Source organism: Dipodomys merriami, unplaced genomic scaffold (assembly GCF_024711535.1).
Source record: "Dipodomys merriami isolate MVZ:Mamm:240054 unplaced genomic scaffold, mDipMer1.0.p SCAF_10, whole genome shotgun sequence".
NCBI classification, from domain to species: Eukaryota; Metazoa; Chordata; class Mammalia; order Rodentia; family Heteromyidae; genus Dipodomys; species Dipodomys merriami.
In genome coordinates, this window is record NW_027202271.1 from 3180929 (window position 1) to 3197903 (window position 16975).

General features: G+C 42.9%; 1 protein-coding gene across 10 annotated transcripts in view; it reads left to right on the forward strand.

Annotated features, from left to right (window-relative positions):
* Bicd1 (BICD cargo adaptor 1) overlaps positions 1-16975 on the forward strand; it is a 105584-nt gene that overhangs the window by 75806 nt on the left and 12803 nt on the right. For 3 of the 10 annotated variants that reach the window (XM_070038588.1, XM_070038597.1, XM_070038618.1), the window contains exons 6-7: positions 2375-2526; positions 3682-3889. In XM_070038588.1, coding sequence (XP_069894689.1) covers positions 2375-2526; positions 3682-3889 — 360 coding nt within the window. Of the gene's footprint in view, positions 1-2374; positions 2527-3681; positions 4000-5548; positions 5743-16975 lie in introns of those variants that run through there. The other 7 variants (XM_070038533.1, XM_070038542.1, XM_070038551.1 and 4 more) reach the window with 4 other exon arrangements.

A 16975-nucleotide genomic window follows, 5' to 3' on the forward strand; every position in this document is an offset into this window, starting at 1 on the left:
CAAAAGAAGTCTGAAATGGAGGCGTGGCTCAAGTGGTAGAGGGCCAGCCTTGAGTCAAAAAGTCCAGAAAGAGGTGGGAACCGGGCTTATGCCTAAAATCCTAGCTATTCAGGAGTCTGAGATCTGAGGATCACAGTTCAAAGCCAGCCTGGGCATGAAAGTCTGTGAGACTCTTATCTCCAGTAAACCACTCAATTCCAGAGGTGGCTCTGTGGCTCAAGTGGTAGAAGAGTCGCCTTTGAGCTGAAGAGCTGAGGAACAGCGCCCAGGCCCAGAGTTCAAGCCCCACGACTGGGTGGGGGGGTGAGGGGGGGAGGAAGAGCACAAGGTCCTGAGTTCAAGTCCCACTACCAGTACCCCCTGTTTCCCCTGCCACCACGCACCATCACCACAAATTCACGTGATAAAAATGCAAGCAATGCTAGGAAACAGAAGGAGGAGTGATAGGGACTGAGAGAGAAGGTAAATGTTTGTTTGTTTTTTTGCTGGACGTGGGGCCTGAACTCTGGGCCTGGGCGCTGTACCTCAGCTCTTCAGCTCAAGGCTAGCGCTCTACCCCTTGAGCCACAGCGCCACTTCCAGCTTTTTCTGCTTATGTGGTGCTGAGGAATGGAACCCAGGGCCTCATGCATGCATGGCAAGCTCTCTGCCACTGAGCCACCTTCCCAGCCCCATAGAGAAGGTAAATGTTTTAGTCAGAGCTCCCCTCGCTGTCCCCTGATCCTTACGTGACTCAGTGCGGTTTTCTGGTTCCCTTCATCTGTTCCCCAAGTTCCCTAAGGTATCCTTACCCTGAGTGGTACTATGGCTTACACTATAAACATCTCATATACATACCTAAGGATAAGGTGGAACTTTATTTTGTTCATCACCTTAATCGAGTAGAAAGTGTTAGAGTATTTAGGCAGTCCATGTTACAAAGTTTGGTTTGGTGTTTTTTTTGTAGTTGTTGTTGTTTGTTTTTTTGGTGGTAGTCCTGGGGCTTGAACTCAGGGCCTAGGTGCTGTCCCTGCGTTTTTGTGCTCAAGGGTAACACTCTGCCACTTTGAGTGAGGCACAGTGCCGCTTCCAGTTTTCTGGTGGTTAATTGGAGATCAAGAGTCTCATGGATTTTCCTGCCTGGGCTGACTTTGAACTGCAATCCTCAGCACAGTTTCCTGAGTGGCTAGGATTACTGGCACAAGCCACTGGGGCTATTTTTGTCTTTTATTCTATGTTTAAGGCCATATAGCATGGCAAAAAAATATTTGGTTTGTAATATATTTCATTAGGAATATGTTCTCTCTCTCTTTTTTAACTTGTTAATAAAATCCTTCTTGGATAAAGTGTAATTTTGGCTCTTTCCATAGCTGAAGCCCTTACCCTTTCATCAATCTGCATGAAGCATTGATTGAACTACTGTCCTGACCATTGCCTCTGCTACTGATTAACTGACAGCTGGGCAGTTTCTAGGCCACTTTAACACATTATCATTTAAAGCATGATTTGACATTTAAAAAGACCTTCTTTGCCAGATGCTGGTGGTTCACACCTGTAATCCTAGCTACTCAGGAGACTGAGATCTGTTCAAAGCCAGCCAAGGCAGGAAAACCTGTGAAACTTTTTTTGTTTTTTGGTCAGTCATGGGCACTATCCCTCAACTCTTCAGCTCAAGGCAAGCCCTCTACCACTTAAGCTACAGCACCACTTCCAGTTTTCTGGTGGTTTATTGGAGATAGGAGTCTCATGGTCTTTCCTGCCTGGGCTACCTTTGAACCGAGATCCTCAGATCTCAGCCTCCTGAGTAGCTAGGATTACAGGCATGAGCCACCAGTACCTGGTTTGAAACTTTTATCTCTGATAAACTACTCAGAAAAAGTCAGAAGTGGCACTGTGGCTCAAGTGATAGAGCACTAGCCTTGAACAAAAGAAGCTCAGGGACAGCCCTTAGGCCCAGAGTTCAAACCCCAGAACCAGCAATAAATAAATAAATAATAAGACCTTCCCTGCAGGGCACTGGTAGTTCATGCCTATAACCTTAGTTCTTCAGGCAGCTGAGATCTGAGGATCCAGATTCAAAATTAACCCTGGAGAGTCTGTGAGACTCTTATCTCCAATGAAACACCAAAAAGCCAGAAGTAGAGCTATGGGTCAAGTGATAGAGCATTGGCCTTAAGCACAAAAGCCTTAGTGTAAGGTACAATGTTCAGGCCATGAGTTCAAACCTCAGTACCGGCACAAAAGGAAAAACTGACAGCTATCCTCTATGTCCAGTGTATGTATATGTGCTTATTAAAATCTAAGTAGCTTCCCTTTTCCCTTGATGAGAGGAACTAGCAGGCCCCGTGAATGTGCACGCCTGACAAGCTGTCCTGGTGGGGTTTTTCTGCTCCAGACCGCTGAGGTGGCACTTGCTAATCTGAAGAACAAATACGAAAATGAAAAGGCAATGGTGACTGAAACGATGACGAAACTCAGGAATGAGCTGAAGGCTTTGAAAGAAGATGCGGCCACCTTCTCATCCTTGCGAGCCATGTTCGCCACAAGGTAACTGACTTCCTGTCCTTTTCAGGTGACACCCAGGAGGGAGACTGCCAAAGCCATGGGTGTGTCTTTGCATGGCATTGGGTGTGTGCTCCAGGGCAGAAAAGCTGGAAGAAAATGTATGAGATTTGACTCTGCTAAAGAGTCGCATTTTCCAGACCTCATTTCCAAAGCCATGTGCTGAGCACACAGGATCAAACAATTCTCTTATATAAACATGTTTTTTAAACTGGCCACTGGTGGCTCACACCTGTCATCCTAGCTACTCAGGTGGCTGAGATCTGAGGATCATGGTTTGAAGCCAGTCTTGGTAGAAAAAATCAGTGATATTCTTTTTTTTTTTTTTGGTCGGTCGTGGGGCTTGAACTCTGGGCCTGGGCACTGTCCCTCAGCTCTTCAGCTCAAGGCAAGCGCTCTACCACTTGAGCTACAACGCCACTTCCGGTTTTCTGGTGGCTTATTGGAGATAGGAGTCTCACGGCCTCTCCTGCCCGGGCTGGCTTTGAACCGTGATCCTCAGATCTCAGCCTCCTGACTAGCTAGGATTACAGGCGTGAGCCACCAGCGCCCAACTTCTGTGATATTCTTACCTTAAGTTAACCATCAAAAACCTGGGAGTGGAAGTGTGTCTCAAGTGGTAGAGCACTAGCCTTGAGCAAAATAAGCTAAGGAAGAGCTCAAGGCCCAGTACCAGCTCTCCCCTCCTTCCCCCTTCCACCCCGCCCCCCCCATGAGTCAATACAGCTCTTACTTTTTTTTTTTTTTTTTTTTTGGTACTTCTCCTGGAGCTTGAACTCAGGACTTTGGCACTATTCCTGAGCTTTTGTGTTCTAGGCTAGTGGTCTACCACTAGAGCCACAACCCCACTTCCAGATTTTATTTTATTTTTTGTAATTTATTAGAGATAAGAGTCTCACAGGCCCTCCTGCCCAGGTTGGCTTTGAACCACCATCCTCAGCTTTCAGCCTCCTGAGTAGCTAGGATGGCAAGCATGAGCCACTGGTGCCTGGCACAGCTCTTTAATATTTTGGGAATGTAACTCCATGCAGGGGACGTCAGATCCCTAAAATCGCAATCGATGGAAACTGAACACTTTGGCTTCAGATCCAGTCCTGTTTCATGTTTCCTCCTGACCCACTGTTCTGTTTGGGGTTCCAGGTGTGATGAATATGTCACCCAGTTGGATGAGATGCAGCGGCAGCTAGCAGCTGCAGAGGATGAGAAGAAGACGTTGAACACTTTGTTGCGCATGGCCATTCAGCAAAAACTCGCCCTGACCCAGCGGCTGGAGGACTTAGAGTTTGATCATGAGCAGTCTCGACGCACCAAAGGCAAACTTGGAAAGAGCAAGCTCGGCAGTCCTAAAGTAAGTGAAGCGGTGTCAGCCACCCTGCCCACCGTACACACTTACCCCCTGCATAGGCCGCACCCACAGACACCCAGCTCGAGGGGCAGCAGTGGCACTCAGAGGAAAAGGTATGCCTGAGTGATTTTCACACTATGATGTGGTGGCCAGGCTTTGGTTAACGGGTTCTTATTGTGGAGGATGGAGGAGGGGGAAAGAAAAGAGAAACGGGAACTGGACTATCAGTGGGACTTACTTGTGTTGGTGGCTCCAGATGAAAAGCATGGAAGAATTATGTTGATGTATTCCTTTCTTGCCATTCCCAACTCATGATTAACCATAATACAGTATTCAATTGCCTGTTCCTATGTTGACTTCTGTCTGTAAGCATCAAGAGTATCTTTCTCTTGTCTCAACTTAATGATGAATAGGTAAAGATGAATGTGTAACACGAATCAACCTGTTGGCTGGGTGCTAGTGGCTCACGCCTGTAATCCTAGCTACTCAGGAGGCTGAGATCTGAGGATCATAGTCTAAAGCCAGCCCGGGCAGGAAAGTCAGTGACTCTTATTTCCAATTAATCAGCACAAAGCCACAATTGGAAGTGTGGCTCAAGTGGTAGAGTGCTAATCTTGAGCAAAAAAGCCAAGCAAAAATGGTAGGCCATGAAATTCAAGCCCCAGTACTGGCACTAATAATAATAGTGATGATGATAATAATAATAATAATCTATAGTCAACACAGGCTATCATTTTAAATGTCATTAACCCCCTGTCCCCCCCCCAAAATAGTAATTATTTATTCTCCTTAATGGAGAGGATATGAATCTGTTAAGAGAATTCTTGTCTATACCACTCAAACTACTCTGATTTCAAAAGTATGCTTATATTTAGGTAAACTGGAATATGGATAGTTCTTTTGATAAGAACAAGTTTTTATGTCTTTCTTTTTTTTGGTTTTGTTTTTGTGCCAGTCCTGGGGTTTGAACTCAGGGCCTGGGCACTGTCCTGAGCTCTCTTTGCTCAAGACTGTATGCTTTTTTTTTTTTTTTTTTTTTTTCATTTGGCATGTGAATATTGCTCAGAGAAGCACTTGCAAGCTTTTTAATGACTTGATTTTGTGATGCCCCCCTCCCCTACAAAAAAAAAAATCCTGGCTATTGAGTTATATGCAGTTCAGTATGCTTCAGAATTGTTTATTTTAGGGCCTTTCCTTTTTAAAAAATCAAAGAATACCAGTAGTGGTGGTTCAAATTGACTAACTTATACTAAGTCGCTTTTCCAGTATATATATATATATATGCCAGGAAAAAAAAGGAAGTGGTATAGCACCAATGGCTCATGCCTGCAATCCTATCTACTCGAAGCCTGCAATCTGAGGATTGTGGTTCAAAGCCAGCCTGGGCAGGAAGTCCGTGAGATTTTTTTATTTCCATTTAACTAGCAAAAGGCTAGAAGTGGAGCTGTGGCTCAAGTGGTAGAGCACTATTAGCCTTGAGCAAAAAAGCTCAGGGACAGCTCCCAGGCCTTGTGTTTAGGTCCCAAAACTGGCACAAAAAAAAATTTTTTTTTTAAAAATGAGTGGCAATATAAATAATGTTATCACCAATGAGGCATCGAAAGGTAATTAAAGTAAAACTTTTTTGTTTCCTATATGTATTTTTCTTGGATCTCCTGCAAGACAATTTTCACCTTCCCTTTGTGATCAGAGCCGTCCCAGGACTCCGGGGGCTCCTTACCTACAGAATTTATTAAGAGTTGCCCCCGACCCCACCTCCAGTGAGTCATTTCTTCTGAAAGGCCCCCCTTCCATGAGTGAATTCATCCAAGGGCACCGACTCAGCAAGGAAAAAAGGTTAACCGTGGCTCTACCAGGTAAACATTTTTTCCTTGGGTGCATGTGATGCAATGGTAGTTGAATAGAAGCCTCTCTCCTTCCTTCCAGCCCCTGGCCACCTCTCCCTCACCTTCCCCCCACCCCCCACCCCCAATCCAGAGAGTCAGACCTTGAGGACTTGCAAATTCCTTCTATTGACTGAACTCAAAACTTTTGCCCATAGGACTTTCTAGAAAGTCTTGACCATGGCTGCGAGAAATCCTCAGGGGCTTCCTACCTAACAGCCAGGGAGGAAAAAGGAAGAGTTGCAAGAAATGGGAGAGAGTACTGGGCAATTGAGCTACCTAACCATGCAGGACAGGACAGACGTGGTCAGATTTTTGTGTTTAAGTCTTGTCATCTGTGCTGTAATTTCAGTGAAGGGAGCTCGGGTTGTCACGGGCCTTTTGCAATGACTCAGCCTGTCTGCTGCTGGTCATGTATGTCATTGGCCTGGCCCAGTCATAGGCTGGCTGCTACTATGAGGGCCAATGCTGCCCTTTGCCAGAGACTCTACTTGTGCCTCATAGACTCCCGGCCTGCTGTATGTTTTTCTATTCTCTCCAGGCCTTTAGTGTAGCCTTTGAGTTTTCCACCTTTGCAATAGTTAACCAGTGTTGTTGCTTTTTTTTTTTTTTTTTTGATTTTTCTTCCTACCTCTTTTCTTTTAATTTGACCTTAATTTTTCTTTTTAGAAACCTGAGCCTTTAACACTCTAGTACTTTTTTTATGTAACACTTGAAATCCAGCTTCATGATTGGGATTAAAAAGTAGGTGGTAGGATAACTTACACCAGAGTTTATTCACTCTTAATGTTCTCACAGAAGGAGGAAACAGGAATGATAAATACATTGGGATGGCCTTATAGGCCAAGTAGTTCTATGCGTGCATGCATACACAAACACATACACATGCACACACGCAAGGACACACACAAGCAGTTCCTCTCCCAGCTATGTCTGCCTTCAGAATTCCTTATGGTTTTAGATCCCTTTAGACAGTATCTGGAATATCCTGTGAACTATCAAAGTGTTAATGATGAATCAGGGCATTAACTTGATAAAACCACAAAAATCATTTTTAGTGTTCCACATGGGTTTTACAGTCCTGTCTACTTGCCTTTAGGATAGACAATGGTATGATTAATAAATGATTTCTATTGTATTTACATTTTGTAGCCTTTAATCTTATTGGCCTATCAAAATGGTTAAGATGAATAAATATTAACAAAGCATCTTCATTTGGTTTATGTTTGATCTCTTTGGTCCTTGCCTATATAAACATCTGTTTGACATCATTATCATTGCATTGTCAAAGCCATTGATATTGTCTTATAAGCTTTTCTCCTTTTCTCCTTCCATCTTTTTATTTCCATTTATTCTACTTTAAACTTTATTCTGGGTCACTACTCGCTAGGTGATTGGGCTCTGCTGGAGGTGCCTCTCCACCTTCTGCTCATCTGTTCTGTCTCTTCCCCAAGACTGACATCACAAGTTAGAAGTTAAACATCTTTATGGTTTGGGAGACATTTTGATGTTATCAAAAAGAGGATAATAGAGCCAGGAGCTGGTGGCTATACCTGTAAGCCTAGCTGTTTGAGAGGCTGAGATCTGGAGGATCATGGTTTCAGGCAAGACCAGACAGAAAAGTCTAAGAGAATCCATCTCCCAAAATAACAGCAAAAAGCAGGGTGGGAGGCATGGCTCAAGTGGTAGTCAGCTGAGCCAGCGCCCTAATGGAATACATGGTCCTGAGTTCAAATCCTAGTACTCCCCACAAAAAGGGAAGAGATATATTAGTGAAGTAGTTAACCTCACAAAATGTTTTTCCTATTTTCCATTCTAAATCTTTCTATTACTCTATATGTACTATAAGTGCCTTTCACTCTAAGGGTAGTTAGCACAGGTGAATGGGTGTTTAGTTATGTAATCTTAAATTCTTTACTGTTAGCTGGGTGCCAATGGCTCATGCCTGTAATCCTAGCTGCTCAGGAGGCTGAGATCTGAGGATCGCAGTTCAAAGCCAGCCTGGGCAGAAAAGTCTATGAGATTCTTAATCTCCAATAAACTACCTACCTTCCCCCTGCCTCCCTCCACCCACCACCCAAAAAAACAAACAAAAGCCAGAAATGGAGCTCTAGCTCAAGTGGTAAAGCTCTAGCCTAGGGCAAAAGAAGCTCAGGGACAGTGCCCAGGCCCTGAATTCAAGCCCTAGCTTGAACTAGCACAAAAGAACTAACTAGTACAAAAGAAGAAAAGAAAAAAGAGAGAGGGAGGGAGAGAGAAAAACGGAAAGGAAAGAAAGAGAGGAAGGAAGGAAGGAAGGAAGGAAGGAAGGAAGGAAGGAAGGAAGGAAGTGACATATATACTGTCTAGGTGCCTGTGGCGCACATCTGTTGTCCTAGCTACTCAGGAGGCTGAGACCTGGAGGATGGAGTTCAAAGTCATCCTAAGCAGAAAAGTCTGTGAGACTCCATCTCCAATTAACTAGCAAAAAGCTGGAAATGGAGATCTGACTCAGTGATAGGGTCCTAAACTGTGCATGAATAAAAAAGCCAAGTAGTCTGTGTTTAAGCCCTAGTACTGGCACAATACATAAATAGAAGACCAGGCACTGGTCTAGCTACTCAGGAGGCTGAGACAGGAGGATCACTATTCAAAGCCAGACAGGAAAATCTGTGAGATTTTTTTTTATAATTAACCACAAAAGAGCTGGAGGCTCAGCTATGGCTTAAGTGGTAGAGTTCTAGAATAGAACAAAAAAAAAATCTCAAGAACAGTGCCCTGAGTTCAAGCTCCAGGAGCAGCGCGCCCATGCACGTGAACACGTGTGCACACATGCGTGCACACACACACACACACACACAGATAGGGCTGATGATGTAGCTTAGTGGTAGAGCACTTACCTAGACTTACCTAGAATGTATAAGGGCACAGATTTGTGAGCCAGTGGCTTACACCGTAATTCTAGATACTCAGAAGGCTGAGATCTGCCAGGCACAGGTGGCTCACACCTGTAATCCTAGCTACTGAGGAGGCTGAGATCTGAGGATCACGATTCAAAGCCATTCCAGGCAGAAAAGTCCGTGAGACTCTTACCTCCAATAAACCACCAGAAAACCGGAAGTGGTGCTATGGCTCAAATGGCAGAGCACTTGCCTTGAACTGAAGAGCTCAGGGATAGCGTCCAAGCCCAGAGTTCAAGCCCCATGACCGACAAAAAAAAAAAAAAAAGAAGGCTGAGATCTGAGCATCACAGTTCAAAGTCAGCTCACACAGGAAAGTCCATGAAATGCTGATTGCCAATTAACCACCAGAAAGCCAGCAGTGGAGCTATGGCTCAAAGTAGTGGAGTGCTAACCTTGAGCAAAACAGCCCAGGGACAGTTCTCAGGCTCTGAGTTCAAAGCCCAGAACTGGCACAAAACAAACATAAATTAGTGAATAATTCATATTTTTAAAGTGTAAAGTTGGGGCTGGGAAGGTGGCTCAGTGGTAGAGCACTTGCCTTGCATGCCTGAGGCCCTGGGTTCAATTCCTCAGCACCACATAAGCAAAAAGAAAAAAGGCAGAAGTGGCGCTATGGATCAAGTGGTAGAGCGCTAGCCTTGAGCTGAAGAGCTGAGGGACAGCGCCCAGGCCCAGAGTTCAGGCCCCACGACTGGACCCAAAAAGAAAACGTGTAAAGTTGTAAAGATGCAATATAATTATTTCATTTATTGCCCTTCTAATATCACCTCTCAGCCACAATTAAAGTCACTGATAAAGTCTAAGATCACAAATTAAATTTTTTTTATATACCTATACAAGTCCACATTTTTCATGGTTTTGGCTGTTACTAAACTGTACTAAATTCCAAGGAGTTTTCTCTTTTCTTCTTCTCTTCTCTTTTCTTTTTCCTTCCTTCCTTCCTTCCTTCCTTCCTTCCTTCCTTCCTTCCTTCCTTCCTTCCTTCCTTCCTTCCTCCTCCTTTTTTTTTTTTTTTTGACATTTACCTTGTTTTGTCACTTCATTGTGCCCTGCCCAGCACAGGGGCTATTCTCATATAACTGCTTTAGCTTTAGAATGTTCTCAGGACATGATTAGATTTGTCATTGCTCCTCTTAAAGAACTGGTTTACAGGAAACTTCCACAATTTCATAGCCCTCCATTTAAAGATTTATATCAGAATATGGTTATTGGTTTATTTGTTTTAGGACTGTAGCCTAGAATAGGACCATCATTTTAATTAACCTTGTTTTTTCTGGTACTGGAGCTTGAACTCAGGGCCAGGAATTCTCTTAGGTTGTTGTTTTTTTGTTTTTTTGTTTTTGGCTCAAGGCTGGCACTCTGCCACTTGAGCCACACCCTTACTTCCAGCTCTTTGCTAGTAAATTGGAGATAAGAGTCACACAGATTTGACTGCCTGAGCTGGCTTTGAACTGTGATCCTTAGATCTCAGCCTCCAGAGTAGCTAGGAATATAGCTATGAGCCACTGTTTTCTGGCTGAACTCATTTTCAATGGATCTAAAATTGGAGCCTCTCTTAGTTGGAGAGGATGCATTTCCTCATGCTGAGGACTTGTTTTTGCTTCTCTGAGGCCTATCATCTACTGTGTTTATTCTAAACAGAGCCTCACCACCCAGTTCTTCATTGCATTTAAGATAACATCTAATACAAATAGCACAACCACTGTGTGCTGAGTGTGTGTCTTCAGCACTTACAGTAGAAATTGAAGATAGGAATAGGTGCTTTTTGCTTTCCATTGAATGATACCATCTGCTTCTAGTCAAATGGTACCATCTCCATCCAGTTGGATAGTACCATTCTGCTTCTGGTCCAATGGTATCATTCTTCTTCTAGTCCCATAGTACCATCTGCTTCTGGTGAAATGGTATAGCATCCTCTTCTGGTCAAATGACACTATCTGCTTTTAGTCCCATGGTACCATTCTACTTCGTACCATTTTGCTTCCAGCCCAATGGTACCATCTGCTCCCAGTATAATGGTACCATCTGCTTCTGGCATAATGGTTATCTGCATCCAGCCAAATGGTAACCATATCTCTGGTGCAGATATTCCAATGAGTTTGCTTCAGAGTACACAGCAAACTTTTGTTTGTTTGTTTCTGGCTGCCCAGATGGTCCTTACCTAATCTTTATTCATAACTTCCTTTCAAAACCATACAATAGGTATTTACAGAATAAGTCATTATATTAGTGACATTAGAATCAGATAAACATCAATTTTTTTCTCTTTTAATGCACTACTTGACATCAAAAGCAAAAAGAGGTAAGTTGGCGATAAACTTGTTAGGTAAACCTTATTTTCCTTAGATTTATTCCTAAATAGGTTTGTGCTTCAATTAAGTTTCTCCAAGTCAAATCCTTTTACATTAGAATGAAGCTTTTTATTGTAAATACATTTGTTTACCATTTTTTTCCTTGAAAAAGGTTACCTTCTGTAAACTTGGATTTTTAAGAAATAGATACTATTTAAACATCGTTATCTTTCTTTATGTTATGGTTTAATTTACATATAGGAACACAGAACACTGTGCAATACTTGGTTTAGTTTTGGAGTTTCTGAATGGTTTCCTCCAAAAAATGTGGATGACATGTTATAAAGACTTTTCTTAGTCACGCACTGATGGCTCACGCCTGTAATCCTAGCTACTCAGGAGGCTGAAATCTGAAGATCTTGGTTCAAAGCCAGCCGGGGCAGGAAAGTCCATGACTCTTATCTCCAATAAACCACTAAAAAACCAGAAGTGGAGCTGTGGCTCAAGCGGTAGCACGCTCGCCTTGAGCTGAAGAGCTGAGGGACAGTGCCCAAGCCCAGCAACCCCCATGACCCACCAAAAAAAAAAAAAAATTCTTTTCTTAAAAAAGAAAGAAGAAAAAAGTAAAGAAACAATTGACAATGATGAAAATCTATGATTTTCAGATCCATCCATTTATAGAAAAGAATATCCTGAACTTCTCAGAATATTTTCTAGCATGATTTTTTTTTTTTGGCCATGCTTAAAAGAAAATCAAGACCATCTTGAATAAGAAAAAATCAAAACACATTCCATTGAGTTGTGTCTCAAATTTTTCTTGTCTATTGTAACAATTCAAGTTTTCAGTAGATTCTTGGTTATAGTTTGGTTAACATCTCTTCAAGTCTTGTGGATGATGAATGAATTACAACATTTGAAAAGAGCACCTGGGCTTTGTGTATGCTAATTGGCTTAGCTTATGAAAGACAGGCCAGCATTCTATCTTGAGTTAATTCTGCTAACTGGCATTTATCTTGAGAAGGTAATTTCTGAACACAAAGTCATGTTTTAAAAGGAATATAATTGTTCTGGGCATTGGTGGCTCATGCCTGTAATCCTAGCTACTCAGGAGGCTGAGCTCTGAGAATTGAGGTTCAAAGCCAGCCTGTTAAGGAAAATCCATGAGACTTATATTTGCAATTAGTTACCACAAAAGCTGGAAATGGAGCTGTGGCTCAAATGGTAGAGTGCTAGCCTTGAGCAAAATTGCTCAGTGACAATGCCCAGGACCCTGAGTTCAAGCCCTAGGACTCCACAAAAACAAGCATAATTGGTATAAGAATCTAGCAACAAAATATGCTTTTACTTCTTGGTGTCATTGTCTTAATTCTCTTCCAGTTTATGGTCTGTGTCTCTCCTGCCTTCAGCCATTGATATCAGAGGTGTTCATGGTTAACTCATGAACTGATTAGAAGCAGAACGGCTAATTTTACATTTCTGCAAGATTTGAAAGAAAAAAAATCACTTTTTAAAAAAATATTGCTTTGTTTCATGTGCCAGTTCTATAATAACAAATATACAGACTGAGTGAAATTTTATCTAATCTATGATCACTGATAAGTCTAAAAAAAAAAAAAAAGCCTTTCAACCTGACTGCTGGTGGCTCTTGCTTGTAATTAAGATTGTTCAGGAGACTGAAATCAGAGGATAAGGTTTTGAAGTCAGTCCAGGCACAACAGTGTTTGAGACTTATCATCAGTTCTCAGGAAAAAAGCCAGCAATGGAGACGTGGCTCAAGTGGTAGAATGCCAGCCTTGAGTGGAAAAAGCCAAGCCTGAATGTAAGGCCCTGAGTTAAAGCCACAAAACCAGCATAGTCTTAGGGTTTGTGTGTGTGCACCCAGATACACACATATATACACACAAAAATTCCTCTCTCCTGCTGAGTGAGTCAGACTCTGATTCTTCATGGCTGAAGGTCATTTTAACGCTGTTCACCAAAGTGTTAAAACTATACATACTTATTTCTGGAAACAGAGCCAGATGCTTTAAAGATTTGTCCTGGGTTTTGTTTCTTGCTTGTTGTATATTGAAATCTTTTCATGTGTTTCAGCAATTCTGTTGCATTATTCTCTGCAATTTGTAAGTAAATGATTGTTTCGCTGAAGGATATAAATGTATTATCAAATTTGTTCTGTTACACGATGATGTAAAAAGAAGACTAAAATGTCTGGTGATATAAGTTGGGCAAAGCATATCCTGGAAAGTTTGGAGATTATGCCCTTCTATCCGAGGATACTTTCCAAGAAACTAAGGTGTCAGCTGGATGCTGGTGGCTCATGCCTATAATTCTAGCTATTCAAGAGGCTGAGATCTGAGGATTGCGGTTCTAAGCCAGCCCAGGCAGGAAAGTCCATGAGACTTTATTCTCCAGTTAACCACCAGAAAACCAGAAGTGGCGCTGTAGCTCAGAGTGGTACAGCACTAGCCTTGAACAAAAAAGCTCAGGGACAGCACCTAGGCCACGAGTTCAAACCCCAGGACTGGCACCAAAAAAAAAAAAACACACCAGAAAAACCAAAGACATATGGTGTGTTTGGCTAAAGGGTTGAGATAGCCCGTTCAAGTTCCTTGATTACAAAATGTTCAAGGGCATTGTGGCCACCCATGCTCATTAATGCCAACTGTTTCTAACTACTATTAGTATCTATGTGTTTCTATCTCATTCTCTTATTTTTTTTTGGGGGGGGGGGTCCGGTCATGGGGCCTGAACTCTGGGTCTGGGCGCTGTCCCTCAGCTCTTCAGCTCAAGGCTAGCGCTCTAACACTTGAGCCACAGCGGCACTTCCGGCTTTTTTCTTTTTGCTTATGTGGTGCTGAGGAATCAAACCCAGGGCCTCTGGCATGCAGGGCAAGCGCTCTACCACTGAGCCACCTTCCCAGCCCTCATTCTCTTATTTTTTAATGTATTATTTCTATCTCATGTTTGTCTCTATTCCCCCTAAATTCTCAATTCTCTGTCTTTCTATTAAATGTTTAGGTTACTACTACATGGAGAATGTTCTTCCTCCAAGAACCTTTCTGTTCTATCATTAACACATTGTTAATCATTTTTGTGGATTTAGTGAGGAATGATTTAAGTATTAAAGTTTCTTGACATTTAAAAATTACTTTGCTGACATACACATTGAAGTCTTAAGTTGCTAATTGCCAAAAAGAAAAAAGAAAAAGAAAAGTTGATTTTAGAACATGAACTTTAAAATTTTTTTCTTTCTTTCTCTCTCCCTCTCCTCCCTCTCTTTCTCTCTCTCTCTCCCCCCTCTCTCTTTCTTTTTTCTGCCAGGCCTGGGGCTTGAACTCAGGGCCTGGGCACTGTCCCTGAGCTTCTTTTCCTCAAAGCTAGCACTCTACCACTTGAGCCACAGTGCCACTTCTGGCTTTTTCTGTTTACGTGGTACTGAGGAATTGATTGAATGCTTGGCAAGCACTGTACCACTAAGCCACATTCCCAGCCCCATGAGTATATTTCATACACTCAGCGTGTCTGGAAACTGACAAAAGCTAATACTAGTTCATCCAGAATGGCTTTAAGAGACTATTCTCATAGTCTCTCCTCACCCCCCTCTTTTTTCTTTCCTTCCTCCCTTACTCCCTCCCTCCTTCCCCCCTCCCTTCTCTCCTAGGATTTGAACTCACCCCTCAGTGGCTCTTCTACTTGAGTGCAATCCTCATCCCCCCCCAATGTTTTTCTTTAGTTATTTTTCAGGTATTATTGTCTAGGTGTAACTTAATCAGGATGTAACTTAATCAGTAGCCGAGATTGTAGCCATGCATCACCACAATTGTTGGCCAGAGTGGGGAATCTTACTAACTTTTGGCCCAGGCTAACTTTAAATCATCCTCTTCTGTAGCCACTCCGTGAATTCTAGTCAGAAAAAGACTTAACCTATCTTCCTGGCAAACACACCAAATATATTACCAGAAAGTTTAGGGCAACTAAAGAACCTCATCCTTGTGTCTGGAAAGAGAAGAAATCCAGGCAGATGTAGACATAGTTGAAGGTGATAGGAACATTTATTCAAGAAGAAATATAGCAGAGCAAGGGAGAATGCAGCATAGAAATGGCCACCGGAAGGCAGCCCTTCAGCGCATTGCAGCCATCTTGGGTTGTCTTCCTCATTACAGAACTTGGCCTTGCATTAAATAGGGAGAAATCAGAGTCCTTGAAGACAGCTTTCTGATTGGTGGGCCTCCTTCCTGTTTTCTACAAGATTGGGAAGCCAAAGATTCAGCATCCTTGTCCTTATCTCCTCATCCTTTTGTACTTTTACTCCCTCATTCTTTTGTAGCCACCTTTCCCTGTCAGCCATGTTGTTGTCTGTCTGGTTTTGGTTTATCAGCTTATCCTGCCATGTGTAAGTCATATGGGCTGCAATTCCCTGACTGCCAGCTTTAGTACTTAGCCATCTCAGTCAGTCAATACCAGGTAGTGTCAGCCTGTCCTTACTGAAATATATCATCATCGCCACCATTGTGATTTGGTATTGTAAGTGCCCATACAGATGGATTTGTCTTCCTCAGTCAGGCCTGGACCATATCTTCTCTGATTCCCATTTATCCCCACTGGCTCAGTTTGGGGATAGATGGAGTTTAGGAACCTGACTGTTGAGTAGTTGAACAATCCTTGTAGCCAAAATACCAGCCATGGCTGTGGAGTTTCTGTAGCACCTGCTCCATAAGTTACAAGAATTGTCATCTGTTATTGTTTCAGAGCAGTGAGATTTGCCAGGTGCTAGTGGCTTGTACCTGTAATCCTAGCTACTCAGGAGGCTGAAATCTGAGGATGTGAAGCCAGACAGGCAAGAAAGTTCTTGAGACACTCATCTCCAATTAACCAGCAGAAAACTGGGAAGAGGAGGTGTGGTTCAAGTGGTAGAGCTGCCAACCTTGAGCCAAAAAGCCATTTGAGAGTGCAGGGACCTGAGTTCAAGCCCTAGGATCAGTGTAAATAGAAAAAGGAAAAAAAAAAGAGTGTAGTTTATCCTTTACTAGCAATATGAAAATAGGATTCCTGTGTGGTTTGCCAGGTGTTTTATTTTTCCAGGTGTTTCTTTCCACACATGCACTAACCCAAAGATACCAGCAGAGGGCAGCATACCTGCATAACTTGCAAATTACATATCTGGTGTTGGCCTAGCAAATTCCAGTAGCTGCCTAAATTGGTCCAAAATATACCCAAGTGACAACACACATAGAAAAGCTACTGAAGGAGCTGGGAAGGTGGCTCAGTGGTAGAGTGCTTGCCTTGCATGCCTGAGGCCCTGGGTTCGATTCCTCAGCACCACATAAGCAAAAAGAAAAAAGCCAGAAGTGGTGCTGTGGCTCAAGCAGTAGAGCGCTAGCCTTGAGCTGAAGAGCTGAGGGACAGCGCCCAGGCCAAGTTCAGGCCCCACGACTGGACCAAAAAAAAAAAAAAAAAAAAAAAAGAAAAGCTACTGAAAAATACAGAAGGAGCAAAGATGCATGCATATGTGTGTGTGTGCGCGTGAGTGTGCACGTGTGCACGCGTGCATGTGCACACTAGAACTAAGGCTTGAACCCAGGGCCTGGGCACTCTCTAATTTTTCTGTTCAAGGTTGGTGCTGTACCACTTGAGCCACACCTCTACTTACAGCTTTTTGCTGGTTAGTTAGAGAAAAGAGTCTTAAAACTGGCACCGGTGGCTCTCTGTAATCTTAACTACTCAGGAGGCTGAGACCTGAGCATCACAGTTCAAAGCCAGCCTAGGCCGGAAAGTCCGTGAGATGCTTATCTCCAATTAAATACCAAAAAGCCAGAAGTAGAGCTGTAGCACAAGTGCTAGCCTTGAGCTAGCTCAGAGACCAGTGCCCAGGTCCTGAGTTCAAGACCTAGGCCTGGCACCAAAAAAAAAAAAAAAAAAAAAGTCTTAGAGTTTTCTTCCCAGGCTATCTTTGAACCTCTATTCTCAGATCTC